Source organism: Pituophis catenifer, unplaced genomic scaffold, assembly GCF_029215685.1.
Source record: "Pituophis catenifer annectens isolate HBS135680 unplaced genomic scaffold, rPitCat1.0.hap2 SCAF_5, whole genome shotgun sequence".
In the NCBI taxonomy this organism is placed as follows: Eukaryota; Metazoa; Chordata; class Lepidosauria; order Squamata; family Colubridae; genus Pituophis; species Pituophis catenifer.
The window spans coordinates 73,458,970-73,485,419 of NW_027256885.1; the positions used below are offsets into that span (position 1 = coordinate 73,458,970).

Consider the following 26,450-nt stretch of genomic DNA (forward strand, 5'->3'; position numbering starts at 1 on the left):
GAACCGGTAGTAAAAAAATGCTTTAAAAAAGTAAAAAAAAAAAAAAAAAAAAGTTGGCCACGCCCACTCAGTCACATGACCCCCACCACCAAGCCATGGCCACTAAGCCATGCCCACAGAACCAGTAGCAACAAATTTTACATTTCACCACTGGATGAGAGGTTGAAATGAGCTAACCCGGCACTCTTGGGATTAATACTTTCAAAAGTTGCTAATCCAAATAAATCAGACTGCACTGCTTGTTCTATACATAGAGAAAACTTGTTGACTTTTAATGATCCCCCCCAAAATTAGCAAGGGAATCTAGTGAAATACACTGAAATATCTGATGTATCAAGGGTATGTTGCCAAGCTAACAGCCTTTGACTGTGTTCATATGGTTGTCAACTTGCAAAGCTTTCAAGTTGCCATGAGCAGGAGGAAGGGAGAACTGATGGAGCTGATTGATTTCCCTAACTGAAATTACATTCCACAGATGCTTTTCTACTGCAATCAGTAGGAGAATTTTGGGTTTCACAGCCAGCCAAAGTGGTTAATTGGAGAATGTGATTTATGGCATGGCCAGGGAGGAGGGGAGAGACAGGGTCATAGGGGAATGTAAATCTACATAGGATTAGTTCTAACTGCATCCAAACATTTATTTATTTATTTATTTATTTATTTATTTATTTATTTATTTATTTGTTGTTTCAATGATGAAAGACGCGTAGGCAGGAAGATGGTTCACGGGAAGGCCCCTCGGTGTGAAGGCCCCTTGGTTAAGGCACCCTGACCCCATCCAAAAGGCTTCCTTTTATTGTCATTTTACAACTATCATGGCAAAACATTAATCAACGTTTACTGATACTGATTGGCTAAAGAAAGGTCGTGAATTCCATATGGACCCCTCGTGTCTCCCTCATGTATTTCCTGTGACAAACAATGCTACGTGCTGGGCCCCCATGCCTTGTATATCTGAGAAAAGGTCTCTGCCAGACATCCTGTCTTTACATTCCTGAGGAGATTAGGACTTTGTGCTAATGTTGTTTACTCAGCACGGTTTGCCGATCACTGAGATAACAGTGTCCACATGTCCTCCTTTTTTATTTTATTTTTTAATATTTTGCAAGCATACATAATTTCAGATTTGGAGGGCCGAATTCTTGGATGAAAAATCACTAATAACCCAGGTAAACATTGTATGCAACAGCAACAACAAATTAAAGCAATGATAACTAGTATAACGATGGATACTATTTGTCACACCCATCCAAAATCTGGGAGGCAAGCCCATAACCATTCCCATGGGGATTGTGGAATAGTGGAGCTAATTGGATTATCTGCAATCATGTTTTCCATGTGCTCAATTATAGCTGAAATATTAGCTTTATGATCAGTAATATACATACAACAATGCGAATGAATCAAAGCACATACACCACCCTTGGCTGCTAGAATAACATCTAAAGCATAACTAAATAGGATAATTAACATTTTCATTTTGTAGCGTTCCAGGGATCCAAGGATGTTGATTCTATCCGGTTTCATTAAAAGGAATAGCATGTATTAAAAGTCCTCCTCTGGCATGTGGGGGAACGTGCATGCAGATCCAGCAATCTGTCCTGTTTACTAATCAAGAGACATTTGCACATCCCATATATAGGAATTTTGATCCTAAAGACCGTGTTCTGGAATTCCATGTTGCAAAGTCATTGTAGCCGCACAAGGAGGGAAAATACACATAAAAAGAATACACATTATAATGGTTACAGAATTAGCATTTAAACAAGCAAAAGCCGCTACTAAAAGTTCTCTGGTGTTTGCAGTATGTCCTTTTCCTGTAGCAATTTTGTAGATTGAGCAGAAAGAGCTTTAATCTGTCCCCAGGTCACTTGATGAGTCTGGCGAGGTGCTCGATCCCGATCTTGCTGAGGGTTCTGCAGGCTGAGTGAGAAGTTTGGAATCGGGTTTTTCAGTCCTTGGTGCCACACCATCCTTCCACGGTTTCACACACCGAGCAGGGATCCACACCGGACCTGTAGGCATAAGCACAGCAGCATATCCCCTTCCCCATGTCAATAAGGGAACAGATCCATGCCATTCAGGGTTAGGCAATAATCTATACATTACCTGTGGCTGGGGATGACTTATTCTACTTCCAAAATGATCATCTACTGGAGTTGATAAATTTGTAATATTAAGATGATTCAGAGTAAACAGAACTTTATTTAACCATTCCTGTTTACCAGGGAGACCTATAGGAATCCCTCCTGTTTGTTTGTGTTTATCCAAAGCAGTCTTTAATGTAAAATGTGCGCGCTCCACTATGGCTTGTCCTGTAGAGTTAAAAATATGCCAAAAAGATGTTTAATTTGCCATGTGTCACAAAATTCAGCAAAGGAGCGACTACAATATGCAAGGCCATTGTCTGTTTTTAACGTAGAAGGCAGGCCCATGACAGCAAATGTTCAAAAAGCTGTTGAGAAAAAATGCGGAAAGCTAAAATAACAACAGACAATTCTGAACATTCCAGATGTTGTCATGAGGATCTTTGTAAGCAATCACTCCTCTCGTTCCTCCCCCATCAGAAAAGCAAAGAGCTTGCGATAGTGGAGAAGGAAAACAATAGATGAATAGGAAAGGAGGAAATCATTAAGCAAATAAACCTAGGATCTGTAGACAGATGATATGAAATACAGCCTACATAGTCAATTAAAGCACACTGAAGAAATAAATTATTCTGAAAATAAAAGTGAAAGTCAGATTTTAAGATAGAAATGTTATTTATTAAGTCAGTTCCATTTCTTCGACAAGCTCGAGTATGCCCCAAGGTTATAATTTCAGCAGTAGCTTAAATAAAAATGTTGGAATGAAAAAAGAAGCCTTTCCGTTTAAGGATTGCTGAAGGAAAAAGAAGCCTTTCCCTTTAAGGATTGCTGAAAGACAGAGCTTTCCCTTCTTGAATTCAAAACTCCCGGCTGGGAGGTCAGCTGCTTGAGATTAGAATCAGTTTATTGTTTATAGGAAGACAGACAAGAAATAAATCAAGCACAGTGTTTCGAGGCTAGCCTGTTTAAACTGTAAGAGTAACCCTTTTTTATATCCTAAAACATCTTTTGATTTTCTATGTGACTCTTTAAAATCTTTTGAAATTCTTAATAAATAATTGTTTTATAGTCTACTCTCTGTTTTTCCTAGCCCTTTGTAATTGTTTGTTCCCTATAATTATTCAGCTTGCTATTTCTGTGTTTTTCTCCTTTTCTCATGTGTTAAAAATTCTAGTTACTTTGACTTGATTTCTTTTCCTTCTTGGGTGTGTGCTTTTCTTTCCTGTGTCCTATATCTGCTTAAATGTTGCTGGCCCCTGTGATTTTGTCCTTCTTTTGTTATGGAAAATAAGGTGGCTTCAGCTTCTTAATGGCCCATTGATAAAGGTGGGGGCTGAAACTCTGCCTAAATTTCTGCTTTTCTCATATCTTTCAACAAGGGTAAAACATTTTTTTATGGTAATGAGGCAAATAAAGCCATTCAATACAATATACTTTTTGCTGTTCTAAAACTCCCAATATTTTTATGTAGTTTACTAGTAGGAAATATTAAGAGATAACTGACAATCTCTATGAGGGATTCAATCCACAAATTAAATACTCAAGATATTAGTAATTTTCTCAACTGTAGCACATACTACAGATGAAACTATAATTAAATCTCCTGGCTTTTTCCTTTTAGTCAATAATTCAAATAATGGATTAAGTAAATGCGTAGGTAACAAAAAATATGAGCGGACCCAATTAATAGTACCCAGCAATTGTTGCAAATTTACTAAAGAAATAACTTTTAGGTAACTTTAAATGAGGAAAAGCCGGAGCAGAAAAAAACTACAACAGTTTATGTCCTAAGTACAGATAAGGAACGTGCAGCTGTATTTATTCTGGACAATTTACAAACCATAGATACATAAATCATTTTATATTTCAGAAAGCCAATTAAGTTATATTTTTTATCTCCAATTAAAATATCATCCATACGATGATATACCAAATAAAATTTAGCAATAGATCGAGGTAAGATAAGACCCACTAAACCAGAGCCTCCAAAGTAAATTTAAATTCCACAGACTCCTGAGTGATTAAATCAAGCCCAGCATTATCTGCTGTGACTGCAACTGCAGATAAAGACTGGAGGAGGAGACATGACTATAGAAAAGACACTCTTTTTAGCTCTGTCCCAAACAACATACTGTATTGAAATCAAAATCATTAGAAAAACTTGCTTTCAATCTTCAGGAAACAAAATATATTCATGGTTTATTCCTTCCACCATCCCAGTAGTATAGGTGAAACGCAAACCTGTCTCTGTGATACCTTTCCTCAGCTCTCTCAAAACTTGATATGGCAAAGGATTCCACTGATATTGAGCTTGTCCCTGGGGATTAACCGTCTGTATGACAGAAAAAGCTTGGAGACCCTCTGTTATTTCTACCCCAGTTAGAGTTCCTTTTTGTTGCTCTTCCTGAAACCCTGCTCTGACAGCTGAAAGTGTCTCCTGTAAAGGAGGAACCGATAAGGGAGCTGTCGGGAAGCTACTTTCTTCTGGCTGTACAGCCAGCAAAGTCAGTTGAAAATAAGGGGGAGGGGGAGCAGACCCCTGATCAGAAGACAGAGAGAGAGAGATGGCGACGGTGCCTTGAGTTTATGAGTCTCCATAACCTCTACTGCTTCCTTACGTTTTTGCCACAGCAACAAATGCTTTATTTCTGCTCGTGGCGGTGAGTTTAACTCACTTAACTTAATTCCTGCCATTCCATTACTTTTAAGTATTTTCCTCAGTTCTTGTGCATGAAGCTTCTGCGGAACTGAGATTTCCTCCCCCATACTCATGAAATAGTTTTCTTTTCTTGGGAGCGAAGTTTGCTGAGGTGCACCTAGGCTTGTCCAGCCGAGTAAGCATAGGAGGAATCACGTCGGGGTCACCAGATGTTGTTTCGATGACGAAAGACGCGTAGGCAGGAAGATGGTTCACGGGAAGGCCCCTCGGTGTGAAGGCCCCTTGGTTAAGGCACCCTGACCCCATCCAAAAGGCTTCCTTTTATTGTCATTTTACAACTATCATGGCAAAACATTAATCAACGTTTACTGATACTGATTGGCTAAAGAAAGGTCGTGAATTCCATATGGACCCCTCGTGTCTCCCTCATGTATTTCCTGTGACAAACAATGCTACGTGCTGGGCCCCCATGCCTTGTATATCTGAGATAAGGTCTCTGCCAGACATCCTGTCTTTACATTCCTGAGGAGATTAGGACTTTGTGCTAATGTTTACTCAGCACGGCTTGCCGATCACTGAGATAACACCATCTCCACATTTATTTATTTATTTATTTATAAAATTTGTATGCCACCCTATCTCCAAGGACTCAGGGCAGCTCAAGCGTGGACAGTCGACCAAGCGACTGTTAAAAACAACAAATATTGCTGAAATAGTGCTCCTAATAAATGACTGTATTTCTTTTGAAGTTTGGCTCGTGGCTCATGAATTAATTATGGCATCTTTCGGAAACTTCACAATGGTATTCTAATGTTGGGCTACCAAATCTGAGTTGCAAAACTCTCGACAACCAGACTTTCTACTATTTAATATTGTTTAATATTGTAATATAAGTCTAAATCTTGTAGCCTAACCGAAACTCATGGTTTTCTTCCCTATGGTTTCCTAAATTTACCACATTTTATTGGATCATGCAACACAATAAACCATTAACATAAATTATAATCCAGATTTGCATGATGCATTAGGATAAACTGAGTTCATTAGTTGTCAGCGTTGTTATGCAAATAATGTCTTATTCCACTGGGTTCAAATAATGCTAAAGATCTTGAGAATGGTTGGGGTCTTTGAGTTGCAATAGATTTCATAATTGTAGAGCCACAAATCATACAATATTCAGTAGAGCACTTGCATATCACTTAAGCAAACAAAATAACCCTTAATCTGTACTTCAGCAGTGCTTAAAGTGGGGGGGAAAGTACTTAATACTGATCTAATACCTCCCACTGGGTTGAGAGCCATTCATGTAATAACTTCAAGTGATTTAGTGGTACAAGATCATGCATGTTTGTGTATGTGTGCATGCCCATGAGCTCTGCCACTGATCAATCTCCATGGGTTTTGTTTGGACCCCTTCAGCCACCGAGACTTGAAACCTGAGAATTTATTGCTGGATGAGAAGAACAACATTCGGATTGCAGATTTTGGCATGGCCTCCCTGCAGGTTGGAGATAGCCTGCTGGAAACAAGTTGTGGGTGAGCCATCCTCAGAACGGAGTTGTGCTGGTCTGTGATGCTGAGGGAGGTGGGAGGAAGTCAGCCACATGGCTCCTTTCATGGGTTGATTCACACATTATTGCAGGAATATCAGTGTGTCCAATGTCGTGGACATGTAAAAAGTGAAATGGGAAGGAAATATATGTCTGGGGACCTAGGCAGTGGTGGGTTGCTACTGGTTCACCCTGGATTGAGAGAACCGGTAGCGGTGGCGGTGGGAGGCTCTGCCCGCCTGCCTGGATGCTTCTGCACATGCACAGAAGCATTGCGCACAAGCACGCATACACACACCCATGAGCAAACCAGTAGCGACGGGTTTTGAAACCCACCCCTGAACCTAGGTAAGCTGTTTCTTGACTTTAGATGGAAATGCTGTCATGCATTATTATTGTTATTGAAATGTAAATGAATCAGAAATATCTGCTCTTACTTAATATTTGAAATTTAAATTGCTCCTTTGCTTGCAAGTAGAGAGGCAAATTCATCAAAGAGCTGCTATAAGTAAGACAGAAGATGTTTTCCACCAATGAAAATATAAATCATATCTTTTTGGATGTGGAAACTCATCTTCCCATTCAACTCCAAATTTATGGTCTTATAACATACACAAGGGATGAGATTCAGCCAACAGATGTAGCCAACTGTACCAACCATGGCTCTTTTGTGCAATGATGGCACTTTTCTTCTTAAAACAAATGACATCTGTTGAGGAAGTTGATTCCATAGTGCCAGAATCCCTACCAAGATTTTTTCCTCCTCACAGCTATAATTTCCTTTTAAAAAGTCATTCCCACAATTCCTAATTGTGTAAATGTCAAGTTTAGCTTGGTCTTCAGATTTCCGGGCTAGGTGATAAGAATTTCATTTGATGGCTGTCCTCAAAGAAGTAACATATTTGTCTCTAGTGGGAAGGAAGAAAAGATTCCACCACTTCTAGAGATGTGGGGAAGTTGCTGAAGAAGCCACTTGTGCTAGACGTGGAATGGCCTAGAATGGTCTTCTCCAGACCACATGGGTTCAGCTGCAATTCTGAGCAATTCCCATCTAGTGGGATAAGGTTTGTCCTGGCACCTGAAATCCACCAAACATCTAAAAGTCAAGGATTCCCACAACCCATCTTAGACTGGGGAAGGGTGGTATATCTCACAGGCTTCTCTTCACATGCTTGTTGAACCCATGTCCCTATGGGTTAGCTTTCTTTGGCGTTTCACTCTTCCTATCTCTCTGTCTTTCTCTTTCTTTTCTGCCCCCAATGCTGGGTTGCAGTTCTCCTCACTATGCATGTCCAGAGGTGATCAAGGTAAGGATTCAGGCCTAGTGCCCTCCCCTTATCTTTGTTGGTATCTGATTCCCCCCTCCCCACTTGTCAGGGCAAGGAGCCCTTCAAAATCTGCTTTATCCTGCTTCAATTGGCCCCTCAATTGGAACAATTATATATTATATACTTGTGGCCATCCATCTAGAACTACAACTCCCAGCATCCATCCTTCGCCATTAGGACCGCTGGGAGTTTAAGTTAAAAAGATCCAGAGGGTCACCCCAGATTGTAAACACACCTAAGTTTCACAGCATGACACAATATTTCAGACAATTCAAACAGATATTTTTAATAATTTAAATAACATATATTGGTCTGAGTCGAAATTGCACTTCAGAACAAATATAGAAGGTAGAAAATAAATATTTTTAAAGTTATACAGGTAATCCTTGACTTGTGACCATAACTGAGCCTGGAATTATGGTCATAAGTCATACCAGTCATTAAGCACGTCACCATATAACCGTGCCTGATTTTACAACCTTTTTTTGTGGTGGTTGTTAAGTGAATACATTGCCCACAATCGGCCTTTTTAGTTCAGACCAGAAGTAAACACCACTTTCTGGCAAAAACCATTATAAATTTCTGTTATGTGACTGCGGGATGCTGCAAAAGGTTGTAAATGCAGGCCAGTTGCCAAGTGCCTGCAATGCGACCACATGACTGCCGGGGCGGGGGGCTGTCAGAACTTTGAATCCGTCAAAAATTCAACTAAATCAAGGACTACCTGTAATTGAATTATTTTAGTTATTATAATGAACTTGTACATATATGCATGCACTTTCATGCACCATGTATATATACAATTCCAGACTCATTAATAACCTGATCCAAAAGATTTATACTGCTTTCCATCTCCCAGCTAGTAAGAATATTTTGAAGTTAGAGGAGAGAAACTCTATCCATTCTCAAGAACATTGCTGGCGATTTCAAATCTCTGTGTTCAAGTTTGTGTGACTGTTTATGTATGTTTGGGCTGAAACTCAGATTCTGCTGGGCAAGGGCACTATCCTAATTTTAAAAAAATACTTGAAAAGCCAATCACAGGAAATCAGAGGAAAATAAATCTTCAGATCCATATTAGAACACATGGATTTCTGAGGAATGTCAACCTAATATATGGTGATAAGATTTTGCAAACTCTCCTTAATCAGAAAGTAAACTTTCCCCTGAGTATCTGGAGGTATCTTCCCCTTATCTCTCTTCCCAAATGGGACACAGTGAAGAACAGCTATCATTTTAGTGTTTTTTTAAAAATTCATATTATACCCCAGTAATAGTAAACCCCCTTTGCAGTTGCTCTTAATGCTTGGAAAAACCTCCCGCCCTCACTTGTTTTCTTATTTTTCATTGTTTCTTGAAATCTCCCTTCCCTCCCCAAACCAATTATCAAGCCCCCAATCTCTGCTTCTTGCTCTTTAGGGGGAGAAGTATGATGGACGTCGTGCGGATATGTGGAGTTGTGGTGTCATCCTCTTTGCCCTCCTGGTGGTAAGCTTGTCCTAAGCATTTTTGCTTGCTCCTGTTAGGGAGCACTTAACCCCCAATTTAGTTCTACTGTCTTCTGCCCAAGGGATCCATTTAGACCAGGGGTGGGGAACTATGGCCCTTTTATGACTTATGGACTTCAGCTCCCAGAATTACCAACTTACCAACTGCAATGATTCACTTAACAATTGTGGCAAGAAAGATTGTAAAATGGGGCAAAATTCACTTAACAAATGTCTTGCTAAGCAACAGGAATTTTGGGCTCAATTGTGGTTGTAAGTCAAGGACTACCTGTAATAGTTATAACTTTTATTATTATTTATTAAATTTATATACAGGTAGTCCTTGACTTACAATTGAGCCCAAAATTTATGTTGCTAAGTGAAAGCTTTGTTAAGTGAATTTTGCCCCATTTTACAACCTTTCTTGCGACGATTGTTAAGTGAATCACTGCAGTTGGTAAATTAGCAACACGGTTGTTAAGTGAATCTGGCTTCCCCATTGACTTTGCTTGTCAGAAGGTAACAAAAGGTGATCACATGACCCAGGGACTCTGCAACCATCATAAATATAACATAAGCAGTTGCCAAGCATCCAAATTTTGATCAAGTGAGTATGGGGATGCTGAAGTGGTTGTAAGTGTGAAAAACAGTCATAAGTCACTTTTTTCAGTGCTGTTGTAACTTTGAACCATCACTAAATGAACTGTTGTAAGTCAAGGACTACCTGTACTGGCCAATTCCCAGTGATTCTGATTGTTGTCCTGAGAATGTTTGACATGAGGGAGGTGACAGTGAAAGGGAGAAAGTGAGGGCAAAGGACCAATATCACTGTACACGCCTTCATGTTTAAACAGTGTTTTGGCCTTTACATCTAGTCCTTGACTTATGACCACAGTTGGGACCAGAATCTCCACTGCTTAGCAAGGCAGTTCTTAAGTGAGCCATGCCTGATTTTATGACCTTTTTTGCCATGGTTGTTAAGCGAATTACTGCAGTTAAGTGCATCACGGGGTCATTAACTGCATCCAGTTTTGGTCACCACATTACAAAAAAGATGTTGAGACTTTGGAAAAAGTGCAAAGAAAAGCAACAAGAATGATTAAAGGCCTAGAGACTAAAACAGTGATGTTGCAGGAAAAGAAACGGAACCTAGGCCAAGCTCTTCGATGCAGGAAAAAGTTTATTGTGCACGGTTCAAACAGTCCAAAGACGAGCAAAGGGTCTGAACAATGGTGGCCTCTTTTGGTCACATATTTATACAGTTTAAATGCAGAGCTATTACAGAGAGTGAGATATTTCACATGTAGAAACTGCCCTTTTATCTATCTATAGGAAAGTAATAACAATCCTGTTCCCACAGGCTCAGGTTCTCAGCTCCGGAGCTCAAGACATAATAAAAGAGGAGTAATAGGGGATTATAATGCAATAGTAGATGCAAAGAAAGACTACAAAACTGGGGAAAAAAAACAAAAGAAAAAAGAAATACTTCCAAAAGAATTCTTTACTATGGCTGAAGAACTAAACTTGGCAGACGTATGGAGGGAAACACATGAAGAAGAGGCCCAATACACCTTTTACTCCCATCCGCATAACTCCTGGTCAAGACTGGACATGGCATGGATGACCCCAAGTATCAAAACAGAAGTAGAAAAAATTGAGATAGGCACAAACCAATGGGCAGACCACAATCCACTATTCATAAACTGGAAAGGGGAAAGAAGACGTAAGAGATGGACAATGAACCAAAGATTATGTAAAGAAAAAGAATTTAATTTGATGTTAGAAAAGGAAGTAAAAATATTCTTTCAGATAAATAAAATAGAGGAAACCTCTTTACAAAACACATGGGATACTTTAAAAGCATATATAAGGGGCCTAGTAATAGCATATACGAGGAAAAAGAATAAAGAGAAGAAAAAACAATTAGATAAATTAGAGAAAGACCTAAAGCAAATAGAACAAAAACTCCAGGAAAAGCCCCAGAACAAAACAATAAGAGAAGAATGGGAAATGGTTAAGCATAAATTGAATTTGATAAACCAAATAGAACTAGCCCAAAAAATAAAAATGGCGAAACAAAACTATTTCGAGCACGCAAATAAAACGGGCAGATGGCTAGCCTATAAACTGAAAAAAGAACAGAAAAAAAGAATGATATACCAATTGAAGGATGATAAAGGAGAAATTCAACATAGTAAAGAGGCCAAAAAAGATATTATTAAGAAATTTTATGCGAATCTATATAATCAGGGGAAAATAGAGGAAGATAAAATAAAACAGTACATAGAGAAATCAGGAATGCCAAAAATCACAGAAGAACAAAGAATTACTCTCAATAGGCCAATAACCAAATTAGAACTAGATGAAGTACTGAAAAAGCAAAAAAACAATAAAACACCGGGTCCCGACGGGCTACCGGTAGAAATATATAAAACAATGCAAGAAGTATTGGGAGAGAATATGTTGCGATTATATAATGAAGCTATGGAGAAAGCCAAGATACCAAATTCATGGATAGAAGCCATAATAACACTCATTCCAAAAGAAGACACAGATCTCCAGTTAATACAAAACTATAGACCTATTTCATTATTGAATGCCGATTACAAAATATTTGCAGCAATCTTGGCAGAAAGAATTAAATTAGTATTAAATACATATATACACCCAGACCAAAATGGATTTCTGCCGGGACGCCAAATAAAGAACAACATGAGAATAATACTTAATGCTCTAGAATATTATGAATCACATCCGGAGAAGCAGGCAGTGTTGGTTTTTCTTGATGCCCAAAAGGCCTTCGATAACCAAAATTGGAAATTTATGATTGAACAACTACAAAATATGCAAATTGGGGAAAAATTTGGGAAAATTATAGCAGAAATCTATACCAAGCAATCAGCAAGGATAATTATGAATGATGACATAACAGACAAATTTAATATAACAAAAGGAGTCAGACAAGGCTGCCCACTTTCCCCCTTACTATATATTCTATCATTGGAAACCCTGTTGAAAAAAATTAGAGAAGATCAAGGAATTGAAGGTTTAAGGATTAATAGAGAAGAATACAAAGTTCAAGCCTTTGCTGATGACTTAGTGTTTTTGACAGAAAATCCTATGGAATCTATACCTAATTTGTTCCAAAAATAGAAGAATTTGGAGAAGTGGCTGGACTAAAAATTAATAAAAGTAAATCGAAGCTAATTGTTAAAAATCTTACAGAAATCCAAACAAAAGATTTGATAGATAATATACAAATTCAAACAACAAAAAAAATAAAATATCTAGGAATCTGCTTATCTACAAGAACATCAGCAATTAAAGAAAACAATTATGATAAATTACTAGAACAAACAAAGAAAGACTTAGAAAAATGGGAAAATTTACACATTTCATTCCTAGGAAGAATTTCGGCCATCAAAATGATTATATTACCTAAATTTTTATATTTGTTTCAGGTCACCCCAATTAAAATAGATAAACCATTTTTTGAAAAGCTGAATAAAATAACATCTAAATTTATTTGGCAAGGGAAAAGGCCACGAATAAAATTTAAACTGCTTCAGGATACAAAAGATAGAGGAGGAGTTGCACTCCCTGACTGGGAGATATACTACCAAGCAGCAGTACTATCGTGGGTCAAAGATTGGATAGAATTAAAGGACTCTAGAACTTTAACAATTGAGGGACACGAACTTCAAACTGGCTGGCACTCTTTTATGTGGGACGAGAAATACAAAACACATTCATATTTTAAAACACATACAATAAGGAACTCACTATTACAAATTTGGCTTAAAATTAAAAAACAACATTATATGAAGATACCAAATTGGCTAGCACCGGCTGAATCAATTAGACACCCAAATTTAACAGATAAGACAAAAATAATTAGATATAAAGATATAATTGGAAGAGTTGGGGATGGGGGGCACCGTATTACGGTGGTTCTCCTCCTTTCTCTCCGACCGGTCGCAGTTCGTGTTGGCAGGTGGGCAGAGGTCGACCTCAAGGCCTCTTATATGTGGAGTGCCTCAGGGGTCGGTCCTCTCGCCCCTCCTGTTCAACATTTATGTGAAGCCGCTGGGCGAGATCATCCGTGGCTTTGGGGTGAGATACCACCAGTACGCTGATGACACCCAGCTGTACATCTCCACCCCAGGCCACCCCAACGATGCCCTTGAAGTGATGTCCCAGTGCCTGGAGGCTGTGCGGATCTGGATGGGGAGGAACAGGCTCAGGCTCAACCCTTCCAAGACTGAGTGGCTGTGGCTCCCGGCATCCCGATATAGTCAGTTGACTCCATCACTGACTATTGGGGGCGAGTCGTTGGCCCCCACAGAGAGGGCTCGCAATCTGGGAGTCCTCCTGGATAGGCAGCTGTCCTTGGAGGAACATCTGACGGCTGTAACCAGGGGGACCTTTTGTCAGGTTCGCCTGATCCGCCAGTTGCGGCCCTTTCTTGATCGGGATTCCCTGTGCACAGTCACTCATGCCCTCGTCACCTCTCGCCTTGACTACTGCAACGCTCTCTACATGGGGCTCCCCTTGAGGAGCACCCGGAGGCTCCAACTGGTCCAGAATGCAGCAGCGCGGGTAGTGACGGGAGCAGCCTGGCGCTCCCATGTAACACCGCTCCTGCGCGAGCTGCACTGGCTCCCAGTGGTCTTCCGGGTGCGCTTCAAGGTGTTGGTTATCACCTTTAAAGCGCTCCATGGCATAGGGCCTAGCTATCTTCGAGACCGCCTGCTGCCACCGACAATCTCCCATCGACCCGTGCGCTCCCACAGAGAGGGCCTCCTCGGGGTGCCATCAGCCAAACAGTGCAGGCTGGTGACCCCCAGGGGGAGGGCCTTCTCTGTGGGGGCACCTACCCTCTGGAATCAATTGCCTCCAGAGATAAGGAGAATCCAAGACCTCGGTGCCTTCCGCCGTGCCCTTAAAACCTTCCTTTTCCAGCAAGCCGGGCTGGCCTAATTTTTTTAAGTGTTTTTAAGTGTTTTGTTTATTGTTTTTAATTAATGGGGCCAAATTTATATATGTATATTTTAACTGTATTTTAATATTTGTACTTGATGTTTTTACTTGGCTGTTCACCGCCCTGAGTCCTCAGGGAGAAGGGCGGTATACAAATTCAAAATAAAATAAAAAATAAAATAAAATAAATAATTGACTATCAAGGCAAACTAAAGACAAAACAACAATTGGAGACAGATTTACACAGAGGAATAGACTGGTGGACTTACACTCAAATACAATCCAAATATAGAGAGCATATAAAAACATATGAAATTTATAATCAAAAACAAGAAATAGATAAAATTATATTAGATTCAGAAAATAAATTAATTAGTAGAATTTATAAATTTCTCCTACGCTATAAATTGGAAGAAGAGACAGTCAAAGAAACGATGATTAAGTGGGCTCAAAATATCAAACACACAATACCTTTGGAAAAATGGGAAAAGTTCTGGCAGGTAAACCTAAAGTTAACGAAAGCAACAGCGTACAAGGAAAACCAACTGAAAATGTTTTATCGGTGGCATATGTCTCCAACCAGATTGGCAAAAATACAACCTAAAAATAGCCCAATTTGTTGGAAGTGCAAAAAGGCACAAGGGACTTTTTATCATTTATGGTGGACGTGCCCGGCAGCAAAGAAATTTTGGTCTAACATCAAAAAATGGTTGGAACAAATAACAAAAACACAGATTGAAAAAGAACCAGAAACATTTTTATTAGGAATATTTAACAAATCATACCCTAAGGATATCAAATATCTTACAATTCATATATTAACTGCTGCAAGAATAACCTACGCAAGAAATTGGAAACAAGAAAAAACACCAAGTGAAACAGAAGTAATAGGGAAAATTTTAGAATGCGCTGAAATGGATAGGTTAACCAAAGAATTACAAGAAAAAGAAGAATCAGACTATTATAAAATATGGAATAATTGGTATAATTGGTTAAAAATTAGAAATATACAAAAAATATAGGGGATATATTACTGATTGATACATATATATGTAATAAAAATATTATTAGATTACAGAAAGGTGAAGGAATATACTATAAGTAGAATTGTAGAACGTCACTCTGAAAAAATGCTTAAGAAGAAATTATATTCTTTTTGTGTATATGTTGTATAAATGTTAGTTGTGTATATGTTACGTATGTCTTTTTAATATTTATATTCAATAAAAACTATTTTAAAAAAAATAAAAAATAAAAAAATAAAAGAGGAGATAAGGGGCTCAGAGATGCCTCAAGGGCAGTAAAAAGGACAGTAAGGGAAGCAGTATTTCTCCTCTAGGATATGCATGACATTTGGGCTGTAATAAACATTAAACAACAGAATGTATCTGTTTAGGGTCAGTTTGCCCCTTTTACAATTCTGTGCCTACGTCAAATACCTTTTGCCATCTTAGCACCTTGGCACGGAAGAGGCACTTCTGTCTTGACCAAAGATTTGGAATTATAATATTTGAGTTTTATCCCAATATTGGATCTTAGCCTAGCTCAGTGATGGTGAACCTTTTAGAGACCAAGTGCCCAAACTGCAACCCAAAACCCACTTACCGGTATTTATCACAAAGTGCCAACATGGCAATTTAACCTGAATAATGAGTTTTTACTACCTAAAATAATGATAAACAACACAGAGTTCAGCTAATTGTTCTAAGAAAAATGTGATAAATGTACTTTTCTGCCCCTTCATTTTTTTTCCTACTTTTGAAATATTACGTTTAGCAACAATAAAAAGAGAGACTTTTGTAATATCATTTCTCTTTCCCTCCCCCTCTCTTTCCCCCTCTCTCTTTCTTTATCTTTCCCTCCCTCTCTCTCTTCCCCCTCTCTGTCTCTCTTTCTCTTTCCCTCCCTCTCTTTCCCTCCCTCTCTCTCTCTCTGTCTCATCTATCTATCTATCTATCTATCTATCTATCTATCTATCTATCTATCTATCTATCTATCTATCCGTGCTCTCCTGTCCAGCTTCACGCGTCGTGTGAATCCAACCACTTGGGCTGTGGAGGGGGAGTGGAGGCGGGCAGGCAAAGCCAAGAGTTAGAGATCCACACAAAATAAGGCAACTCCAACCTGGATCCTGTAGGGGAGACCCCCCCCCTTCCCTCTCCCTCTCTCCCCCTGTAGCAGGGGCCCGGGCAGCCTGAACAGAGCTCCCTCCTCAGAGGCAACCAGCAAGCAAACAAATGTGGTGCTCTGGCTTGGAGGCGGCGGCGTGGAGCCCCACCTCTGGCCAGCGAGAGCGAAGCAGGCAGGGTGCGCACCTTCCCCGCTGCAGTGCTGGCGCTGGCTGGGAGGGACGCACAAGCCGAACGTTTGGAGCCGTGCTCAGCGGAGTTTACAAGCGGGCTTGGCAGGGGCGCTTAGCGGGGAGACTGCAGCCCATTTGGTTTGCTTCAGCATGGGGTGGGAACGCAGAAGGCAGAGGAAATCCGTGCCTCGCGGCATTCAGCCCTCAAAGACTCCTTTGGGGCGACTTTTTCTGCTTTTGAAACATTATGTTTAGCAACAATAAAAAAGAAAAACTTTTGTAATATAATTCCTCTTTCCCTCCCTCTCTTTCTCCCTCCCTCTCTCTCTCTCCCTCCCCCTCTCTCTGTTTCTCTCTCTCTCTCTCTTTCCCTCCCTCTCTCTCTCTCTGCCTCCCTCTGTTTCCCCCCCCCCCCCCCGTGGGAGCATTCCTGTTCTGACCTATGCTTCCTGAGTCAGCAAAACACACAAGTAGTCCCAAAACCCTCTTTTATTTCAACAGCTGTGAATTCTGTTCATTCACAGATGAGTCCCAAATAGTTGTAAAGAGTCCTTTGGGAAAAGGCTGATAATCACCCACCTTTATCTCCCCTGACACGCTGCCAAAGACCTAATTGGCAACGCCACAGAGTCCAGAATCAAACAGAGCTTCAGACTTTAAACTGAACAGAATTAACAACGTTGCTTCCTGCAAAGGCCCACATGCCTTTGCTCCTCTTTTAAGTCTTATGGGAGGGGCCAATCATCTCCAAGCCCTACTCCCGAGTCGTCCCATTTTTTAAACTGTTCTTGCCTTCTGGCAGCTCTGCGCATGCATGCACTGGGAACAGGCTCCCCCTACTCCTCTGCCTCGCTGAAGTCTGACTCTGGAGGCTCCAGAGGCAGCACGTACCTCCCAGATGGCCCTTTCTCTGCCTCCGACACAGAGCCCTCATCCGAGCCTTCCCCAGACTCCAGGACTGGCCCATGTTCCTCCCCAACCTCCTCACTGTCTGACTCTGCTGCTAGCTCCGCAGGCCATAGGCGGACCACAACAATCCGAACACAGGCAGCTCTGCAGGAAAAGAAACTGCTTTTTTTTGCTGAGGCAAGACAATGCAAGGTCGCATTGTGGCTCCGCATCGTAATGGGCTTCAGGAGGAGGACGGGACCCCGTCTCCCCCATTGTGAAACACGCAAGTGAAAAAGTTCACTCAAACAATTCCAACTTTGCGAGATCTTTTTCTTTCGCGAGAAGTTGGAATTATTTTTTAAAAACAAGTTTTATTGGTTCCCCCCCCACACACACACATTCATCCACATCTTTTTTTAACAGAGTATTGGCCATATCTTATCTTATACAATTAATCAAATTCAAATACATTTTACTCTATTACAGTTTTTGCCAAAATCTCCCCCCCTTTTTTTAAATCATGTCTCAATATTTCTATGCTTACTTACATAAACAACATCTTCATTTCCACTTAAATTCTAATTATTGCTATTTATTCATATTTGTTCTCTTTTATTCTTTAAACAATTCATTCTTTAACTTAATATCTTTATATTTGTTCGGGGTTGCCTTTCTTCCATTTCATCTTTTTTATTGTACAGCAATCTGTACAATAAGGAGGAACAGGCTCTGACTCAACCCCTCCAAGACCGAGTGGCTGTGGTTGCCAGCGTCCCGATATAGCCAGCTGGTGCCATCGCTGGCTATTGGGGGCGAGTCATTGGCCCCCACGGAGAGGGCGCGTAACTTGGGCGTCCTCCTGGATGCACGGCTGTCTTTAGAAGAGCATATGACAGCCGTGGCCAGGGGGGCTTTTTATCAGGTTCGCCTGATACACCAGTTGCGCCCCTTTCTGGATCAGGACTCCTTATGCATGGTCACTCATGCCCTCGTCACCTCCCGCCTGGACTACTGTAATGCTCTCTACATGGGGCTCCCCTTGAGGAGCACCCGGAGGCTCCAACTGGTCCAGAATGCGGCCGCGCGGGTGATTGTGGGGGTGACATGGCGCTCCCATGTAACACCTCTCCTGCGCGAGCTGCACTGGCTTCCAGTGGTCTTCCGGGTGCACTTCAAGGTATTGGTTCTCATCTTTAAAGCGCTCCATGGCTTAGGGCCTGGGTATCTACGAGACCACCTTCTGCCACCGATAACGTCCCACCGGCCAATACGCTCCCACAGAGAGGGTCTCCTCAGGGTGCCGTTGGTCAAGCAATGTTGACTGGCGGCCCCCAGGGGGAGAGCCTTCTGTGTCAGGGCACCCGCCCTCTGGAACAAGCTACCCCCAGGGATACGACTGATCCCGGACCTCCGTACTTTCCGCCAGGCCCTGAAGACTTTTCTATTTCAGCAAGCCAGGCTGGCTCAAAATTTTTAACTGGTTAATTTTATGGGTAAGGGGTTTTAAATTGGGGAAGCCAAATTGATTTAATTATGTTTTAAATTATTTTAATTTTCATATTGTATGTATTTTAATCTTGGCTGTTCACTGCCCTGAGTCCTTTGGGAGAAGGGCGGTATAGAAATTTAATAAATAATAATAAATAATAATAATCTTTCTCCTCAAACCTACCACCTCTCTCTTTTCTTTCCTTCTTACCTTCTCTTCCCCTCCTCTTCTTCTCCGCTCTACTTCCCCTTCCTTTCTCCTTCTCTTCCTCTCTTCCTCCCTCTCTTACCCTCACTCCTACTCTAATTCCCCTTCCCTTCCTTCCTCCCTTCTCTTCCTTCCCTCTCTCTCCTTCCTTCTCTCTTCCATTTCTCTTCTCCTTCCTTCATCCCTCTCTATTGCCGTATTCATTTTCAATTTTATATTTTCCACTATGGAGTCCAGACAACCCCGATCTTTCTTTCATTTATCAAGTATATTTCTCAAAATTTCCCCTCATCTTTTTAATTATTAGCAGTATATTTCATCTTATTCCATTTTTTCTTTTAAATCTTTACTCAAACAATCTTCCGACCCTTAGACTTTTTATTTTTAACAATATATTTTTTCTACTTTACTTCTTACAAGTATGTCATTTAAATCATTTTTTACATTTCAATTTCATTCAATTTTACATTTAATTTCCATTTTCCATCTTAATTTCAATTAATTCTTATGTTATAATCTATTCTCTCCTTTTAGTGCTTCCTCCAATATCATTCTTTCTTTCACATTGCATCTACTGATCTATTTTTCATTTAACAGCATTTTCACATACAATTTCTACAACTAGCATCCTTCTCTTTATTTACAAATTAACATTTTCACTGGCTCTTAACCATTTTCTCTTAGTCTCTCCACAGTTCCCTTTCTTGATGTTTTCCTCCCTTTCTCCCATTTATTTCCCTTCTTTTTCCTTTTCTTATATCTCCCCTTCAGCCTTTTTCCTTTAATTTTAACTCTATTGCTTTTCATTCTCAATCTTTCCTCATTTATTTCTCTTCTCTTCATATTTGAGATGTATTTTCCCTTATCCATTTTTATTCTATCACTGTTGAACCCAGTGTAATCATCTTTATCTTTTTTCAATTATTTCCTTTGTTTCTCTTGCTTCTCATTCATCTCTTGTCTTTCTTTTTTTTTTTTTTTTTTGCAATCTAACCAATCCTCTGCTTCTTTATTTCCCTTAAATGCTTCTCTTATTTTTTGAAACATCTCCCTTAGTGTCTCATATTCATCCTCCCAATTCTCCATATTTTCAATTTTAAAAGGCTAGGATTTTTAGTTAGTTTAGTTTAGTTTAGTTTATTTGATTTATATATCGCCCTACTCCCGAAGGACTCAGGGCGGTGAACAGCCAAACAATAAAATACATAAATACAAAAAATTTAAAAACCAGTTAAAATCAAATTAAATCATTTTGGCCCAGACAAATTAAAACACCCCAATAATTTAAAAACAGATTAAAATTTACATATTAAAAGAGGGAGGAGATTAGGCCAAGCCTGCTTGATGGAATAAAAAAGTCGTCACAGCGCGGCGGAAGGTACGCAGATCCGGGATCCTCCGTATCTCTGGGGGGAGCTCATTCCAGATGGTTGGTGCCCCCACAGAGAAGGCTCTCCCCCTAGGGATCGCCAGCCGACATTGTTTGGCTGACGGCACCTGGAGGAGTCCCTCTCTATGAGAGCGTACTGGCCGGTGGGAGGCTATTGGTGGTAGTAGGCGGTCCCGTAGATAACCAGGTCCTAAGCCATGGAGCGCTTTAAAGGTGGTAACCAAAACCTTGAAGCGCACCCAGAAGACCACCGGGAGCCAGTGCAGCTCGCGCAGGAGAGGTGTCACATGGGAGCGCCATGACGCTCCCATTACCACCCACGCGGCCGCACTCTGCGCCAGTTGGAGCCTCCGGGTGCTCCTCAAGGGGAGCCCCATGTAGAGAGCATTACAATAGTAATGCTTATTCTTTTCATTTACATATGCTTCAGGTTTCAAAATCCATATAATGTCTCTTTAAAAAAAAATGTCCACTTCAAATATTTACTTGAGCCAGCACAGTTTAGTCTTTGTCTCTTTAACCTGGCTTCAGCTGCACGAATATGCACTCCCACGCCTCTCTCTCACGCTCTTTTTGCCAGCAGATGTCTTTCTCCGATTCACTAGTCTTCTGGCAACAAAATCTCCATTTTATAGTCCACAGGAATGCTTACTTTCTCTTTTCCAAATTAAATCCTTTATTGTTTAAAAAATCTTTTTCTGTCTCCTTTTTCCTTGTCTTATTCTTATTTTTTCCAAATCCAGGTGGAAGATTCCTTTTAGGGCTTTAGGTTTGATTTTAAAGTTCATTTTTTCTCTCTCTCCGCTTAAGTTCCCCAGTGCTAATTAGCTACCAATTTCCGCTGGGATTTCTTTAAAGCTGTTAAAAGTTTTTTCCTTTTTACCTGTGAGTTGGCTAATTACTCACCTGGCAACAATACTCTGTTCAATTACCGCTCCGACATTCCCTCTTTCTGATCGTGGCCGTTCTGGCTTGTGACAGCTCCTTAATGGCTGCCTTCCTTCGCCGACGGGTCGAAGACTAATGCCGGCACTTCAGGGAACTTGCTCATTCCCTATGCATGCCAGCCAGCGTCTTCTTTCTTTGCTGTCTCCACAAGACAGCTATGATCCCTGGGGATCCCCAAAATCGGCTAGGATATCAGTGTTCTCCTGGAGCCCCAGAATCCATACCGTATCGCCTGATGCCGGCCACGCCCCCTCTGCGAGAAGTTGGAATTGATTGAGTGAAAAGCGATGGAGAAACGCGATTGGAGCTGGGCTGGAGTGACTGGGTGCCCACAGAGAGGGCTTTGCGTGCCACGTCTGGCACGCGTGCCATAGGTTTGCCATCACGGGACTAAAACATATGAAGAACAATTGCAGGATTTGGGTTTGGCTAGTCTAGAGAAAAGAAGGACTGGGGGGGGGGACATGATAGCAGTATTCCAGTATTTGAGAGGCTGTCACAAAGAGGAGGGGGTCTATTTATTTTCCAAAGTACCAGAGGGCAGGACAAGAAACAATGGATGGAAACTAATCAAGGAGAGAAGAAACCTGGAATTAAGGAAAAACTTCCTAACAGTGAGGATAATTAATCAGTGGAACAGCTTGCCTACAGACATTGTGGGTGCTTCATCACTGGAGGTTTTTCAGAAGAGACTGGACAGTCACTTGTCTGAAATGGTATAGGCTTTCCTGCTCGAGCAGGGGGTTGGACCTCCAAGGTCCCTTCCAGCTCTATTCTGATTCTGATTCAAATTCAGCTTCCTCCATTGGCGTTACTTGTAGGAGTCATCTGGGAAGGTCACAAATGGTGATCCCATGACCTTGGGATGCTGCACCCATTGTAAATACATGATGATTGCCAAATGCCTGAATTCTGATGACATGATCATGGTTGTAACTTCAAACAAATAGTTGTAAGTCAAGGAGTACCTGTAATGTTAACCCAAGGAATTCCTGCAAAACCTTAAATCTGAAGGAGCTTCTGTGGTGTCTTAATTTATTTCACCTTTTTCTCCTGCAGGGGGCGCTACCCTTTGATGATGACAACCTACGGCAGCTGTTGGAAAAAGTGAAACGTGGCATTTTTCACATGCCCCATTTCATTCCGCCAGACTGTCAGAATCTCCTGCGGGGCATGATTGAGGTGGAGCCAGAAAAACGTCTCAGCGTGAGTCATCCTATCATTCCCAAGACTAGAGGAATGGAGGGAGGAGCAGGCTTGGATGCTTGGGTGGAAAAGGATGGAGGGCCCTGGGCCTCTGGGTAGCATTATTTCAGATTGCAAGCTGGAGTTTCCCTCTGGGGATGGGCCACTCTTGAATATAAAAATAGGATAGTGGTTGTCATAAATTTCTATGAAACAGTGGGAGTGGAGTGGAGTGGATCGAATCTTTATTGGCCAAGTGTGACTGGGCACAGAAGGAATTTGAGAAGATTTGGGTTAGAATTCTTCCCTGATATGGTTGATTTTTATATGATCTGGTTGGATCGAAATTTAATTTGGATTTGATTGAAACAAGTGTAGGTAATATTGTTCTAAAATATCCTCTCATAATTCAAAAATTACAATTTTATGGTAACTTTTAGAAAGGCCAAAAGAGTTTTTAAAGAGCCATCTCTAAATTGAGCAATTCTGCCCTACATGCTATATCTCTGCCCCGGCTTTTGAGACAAATCTATTTTAAGATTCAGTTAATCTTTTATGTTTATTTTATGTTTATTTTAATATACTGAATGTCTGAAGATAAGGGCATCTTATTATTAACACATTTTTTAATGATGAGTGACAGTGATGGATAAAGCAGTCATGGTTTGTAATTTTTTTAAAAAATAATCTTTGGGAAAAGGAGCCTAATGTTGGTTTATTTTTCTCCATGTGGTGGCTTTAGCTGGAACAGATTCAGAAACACCCGTGGTTCTTGTGAGTATTTGATTTCCAGCTTATTCTCTTTTCCCTTGTTTGAGGAGATCTCAGTATAGATCAAGATCTCACTGTTTTCTGCCTTTACTAACCAGAGGTGACGGAAGGTCTCATAGAGGAGACAAAGACATGAGCAGAGTGCAGAAATCCCAGCATCCCACTCTACCACTGTCATTGTTGTCTAGATAGGGGTGACCCCCACTGTGGCTCTTCAGAAGTCAACATCCTCAGCTAACATGACCAACAGAGAGGAATATGGAGAGCTCTTGTTTACCAGAAGATATCTCCTTGCTTTTTGAGGTTCCACCTTAAAATGTTCTTTCAATTTAGCTTTCTATCTAGGAGAGTAAAAAGCTTTAATAAACATAAACGTGAATACAGGTAGTCTTCGTGTCAGGGTTCCAAGTAACACCCCCAACGACAAAAGACTCCGAGGCTTGAGATTCTTCAAAGTTCCATTTTATTAGAGATGTCATATTGGCACATCTGGGAAAACCCGAATCTGAAAGTTTCCAGGTTTTCCCCATCCAAGTGAAAGTTCAAGTCCCTGCCCAGCACCCACATGTCCATCACATGGTCCAATCATCCACCGTCCCAACTGGAGATGCCTCTCAGTCATCCGACTCCAGGTGCCAGGGCAAGGCATCCTTGACTCTCTGAGAAAGGAATGCTATTTTGACTATATATATCTCCCATACTCCATACAATCCCCCCCTCCCATTTTCCCATGGTAGAAAATGTGGCAGGCCTGAAGGCCCAATGTAAAAGATGGTTTCCAGGCCTGACACTTGGACTTACAACCATTTGTTTAGTGACAGTTCAAAGATACAATGGCACTGAAAAAAGTGACTTATGATCAGTTCTCACATTTACAACTGTTGTAGCTCTCCACAGTCAAAATTCGGGCACATGGCAATCGGCATTTATTTACAATGGTTGCAGTGTCTCAGGATCCAGGGATTGTCATTTGCAACCTTCCTAGGGAGCTTCTGACAAGCAAAGACAATGGGGGAGAAGCTGGATTCATTTAACAACCTCATGATTTACTTAACTGCAATGATTCACTTAACAACTGTGGCAAAAAGGGTCATAAAATGGGGCACAGCTCACTTAACAACTGTCTTGTTAGCAATAGAAATTTGGGCCCCCTCTGTGGTAGTAGGTCAAGGGCTACCTGTAATTATATTTATTTAGCTATATATGAGCCATAATGATTCTAAAACATTACTATAGAATTAAAAAAATGGGCTTTCAATAGATTATGTGTTCATGAAAAATCTACTAAATGTATAGACTGTTATGATCAGTGGTGGGATTCAGCCGGTTCGGGCTGGTTCGGGAGAACCGGTAGTTAAATTGCTGGCTGGCCCGCCCCTTCCAGGAGTCCCCCCATAGCCCATTTTCAATCCCAGGAGGCTTCAGGGAGGCTTCCTAGGCCTGTTTTTGCTTCCCAGGAGGCTTCAAGGATGCCTCCTAGGCCCAAAATGGGGTGTGGAGGGGGTGTGGTGTGCTCCCCCCGGCCTGTTTTTGCTCCCAGGAGGGTTCAGGGAGGCTTCCTAGGCCCGTTTTTGCTTTCCATGAGGCTTCAGGGAGGCCTCCTAGGCCCAAAACGCGTCTCCCCCCCCCCCACAGCCCGTTTCTGCTCCCAGGGGGGTGCAGGAAGCCGAATGCTGCTTGTCACACCCCCTGGCCATGCCCACCATAGCCACGCCCACCCAGCTGGTCATTAGGGCAGAGATCCAGTTGTTAAATTATTTGAATCCCACCACTGGTTATGATCTATATAGTTATTAACCATTGGAAAAAATGTACCAGGTGTACAGACATGGTCCCACAAGCACAATCTTTGGTAATCTTGCCATGCTGCATAGACTTAACCCAACTTTTCCATTAATACATATTTCTTGGGAAGAACATAATTCAGGAGCAGAGCATGGGCTTCTGATTCCAGTCTCTTACATGGCCTGTTAAGCCTCAAATCCAGAAGAGTTAAAATAATTAATGCTTAAAATAATTAAAGGTGCCTTATCTTGCTGCTTCTATATGCAGATTTGGATTATTTTTAGTTTAGTTTATTTTATTTGATTTGTATACTGCCCTACTCCCGAAGGACTCAGGGCGGTGAACAGCCAAACAATAAAATACATAGATACAAAAAATTTAAAAACCAGATAAAATCAGATTAAATCATTTTGGCCCAGACAGATTAAAACACCCCAATAATTTAAAAACAGATTAAAATTTACATATTTAAAAAAGGGAAGAGATTAGGCCAAGCCAGCCTGATGGAATAAAAAGGTCTTCACAGCGCGGCGGAAGGTGCGCAGATCCGGGATCCTCCGTATCTCCGGGGGGAGCTCATTCCAGATGGTAGGTGCCCCCACAGAGAAGGCTCTCCCCCTAGGGGCCGCCAGTCGACACTGTTTGGCTGACGGCACCCGGAGGAGTCCCTCTCTATGAGAGCGTACTGGCCGGTGGGAGGCTATTGGTGGTAGTAGGCGGTCCCTAGATAACCAGGTCCTAAGCCATGGAGTACTTTAAAGGTGGTAACCAAAACCTTGAAGCGCACCCGGAAGACCACCGGGAGCCAGTGCAGCTCGCGCAGGAGAGGTGTTACATGGGAGCGCCATGTCGCTCCCATTACCACCCGCGCGGCCGCACTCTGCGCCAGTTGGAGCCTCCGGGTGCTCCTCAAGGGGAGCCCCATGTAGAGAGCATTGCAATAGTACAGGCGGGAGGTGACGAGGGCATGAGTGACCGTGCGTAAGGAGTCCCGATCCAGAAAGGGACGCAAATGGCGAACCTGATAAAAAATCCTCCTGGTCACGGCCGTCAAGTGCTCTTCTAAAGACAGCCGTGAATCCAGGAGGACGCCCAAGTTGCGAGCCCTCTCCGTGGGGGCCAATGATTCGCCCCCAATAGTCAGTGATGGCGTCAACTGACTATATCGGGACGTCGGAAACCACAGCCACTCGGTCTTGGATGGGTTGAGCCTGAGCCTGTTCCTCCCCATCCAGATCCGTACGGCCTCCAGGCACTGGGACATCACTTCAAGGGCATCGTTGGGGTGATCTGGGGTGGAGATGTACAGCTGGGTGTCGTCAGCGTACTGATGGTACTCCACCCCGAAACCACGGATGATCTCGTCCAGCGGCTTCACATAAATGTTGAAC

At 41.5% G+C, this 26,450-nt stretch overlaps 1 protein-coding gene across 1 annotated transcript in view; it reads left to right on the forward strand.

Moving 5' to 3' along the window:
- Positions 1 to 26,450, forward strand: part of LOC139317337 (serine/threonine-protein kinase BRSK2-like) — a 212,581-nt gene that overhangs the window by 132,937 nt on the left and 53,194 nt on the right. The window contains exons 5-9 of the mRNA XM_070944349.1: positions 6,166 to 6,282; positions 7,570 to 7,603; positions 9,044 to 9,112; positions 22,378 to 22,524; positions 23,246 to 23,277. Of these exons, the coding sequence (XP_070800450.1) occupies positions 6,166 to 6,282; positions 7,570 to 7,603; positions 9,044 to 9,112; positions 22,378 to 22,524; positions 23,246 to 23,277 (399 nt within the window). The remainder of the gene's footprint in view (positions 1 to 6,165; positions 6,283 to 7,569; positions 7,604 to 9,043; positions 9,113 to 22,377; positions 22,525 to 23,245; positions 23,278 to 26,450) is intronic.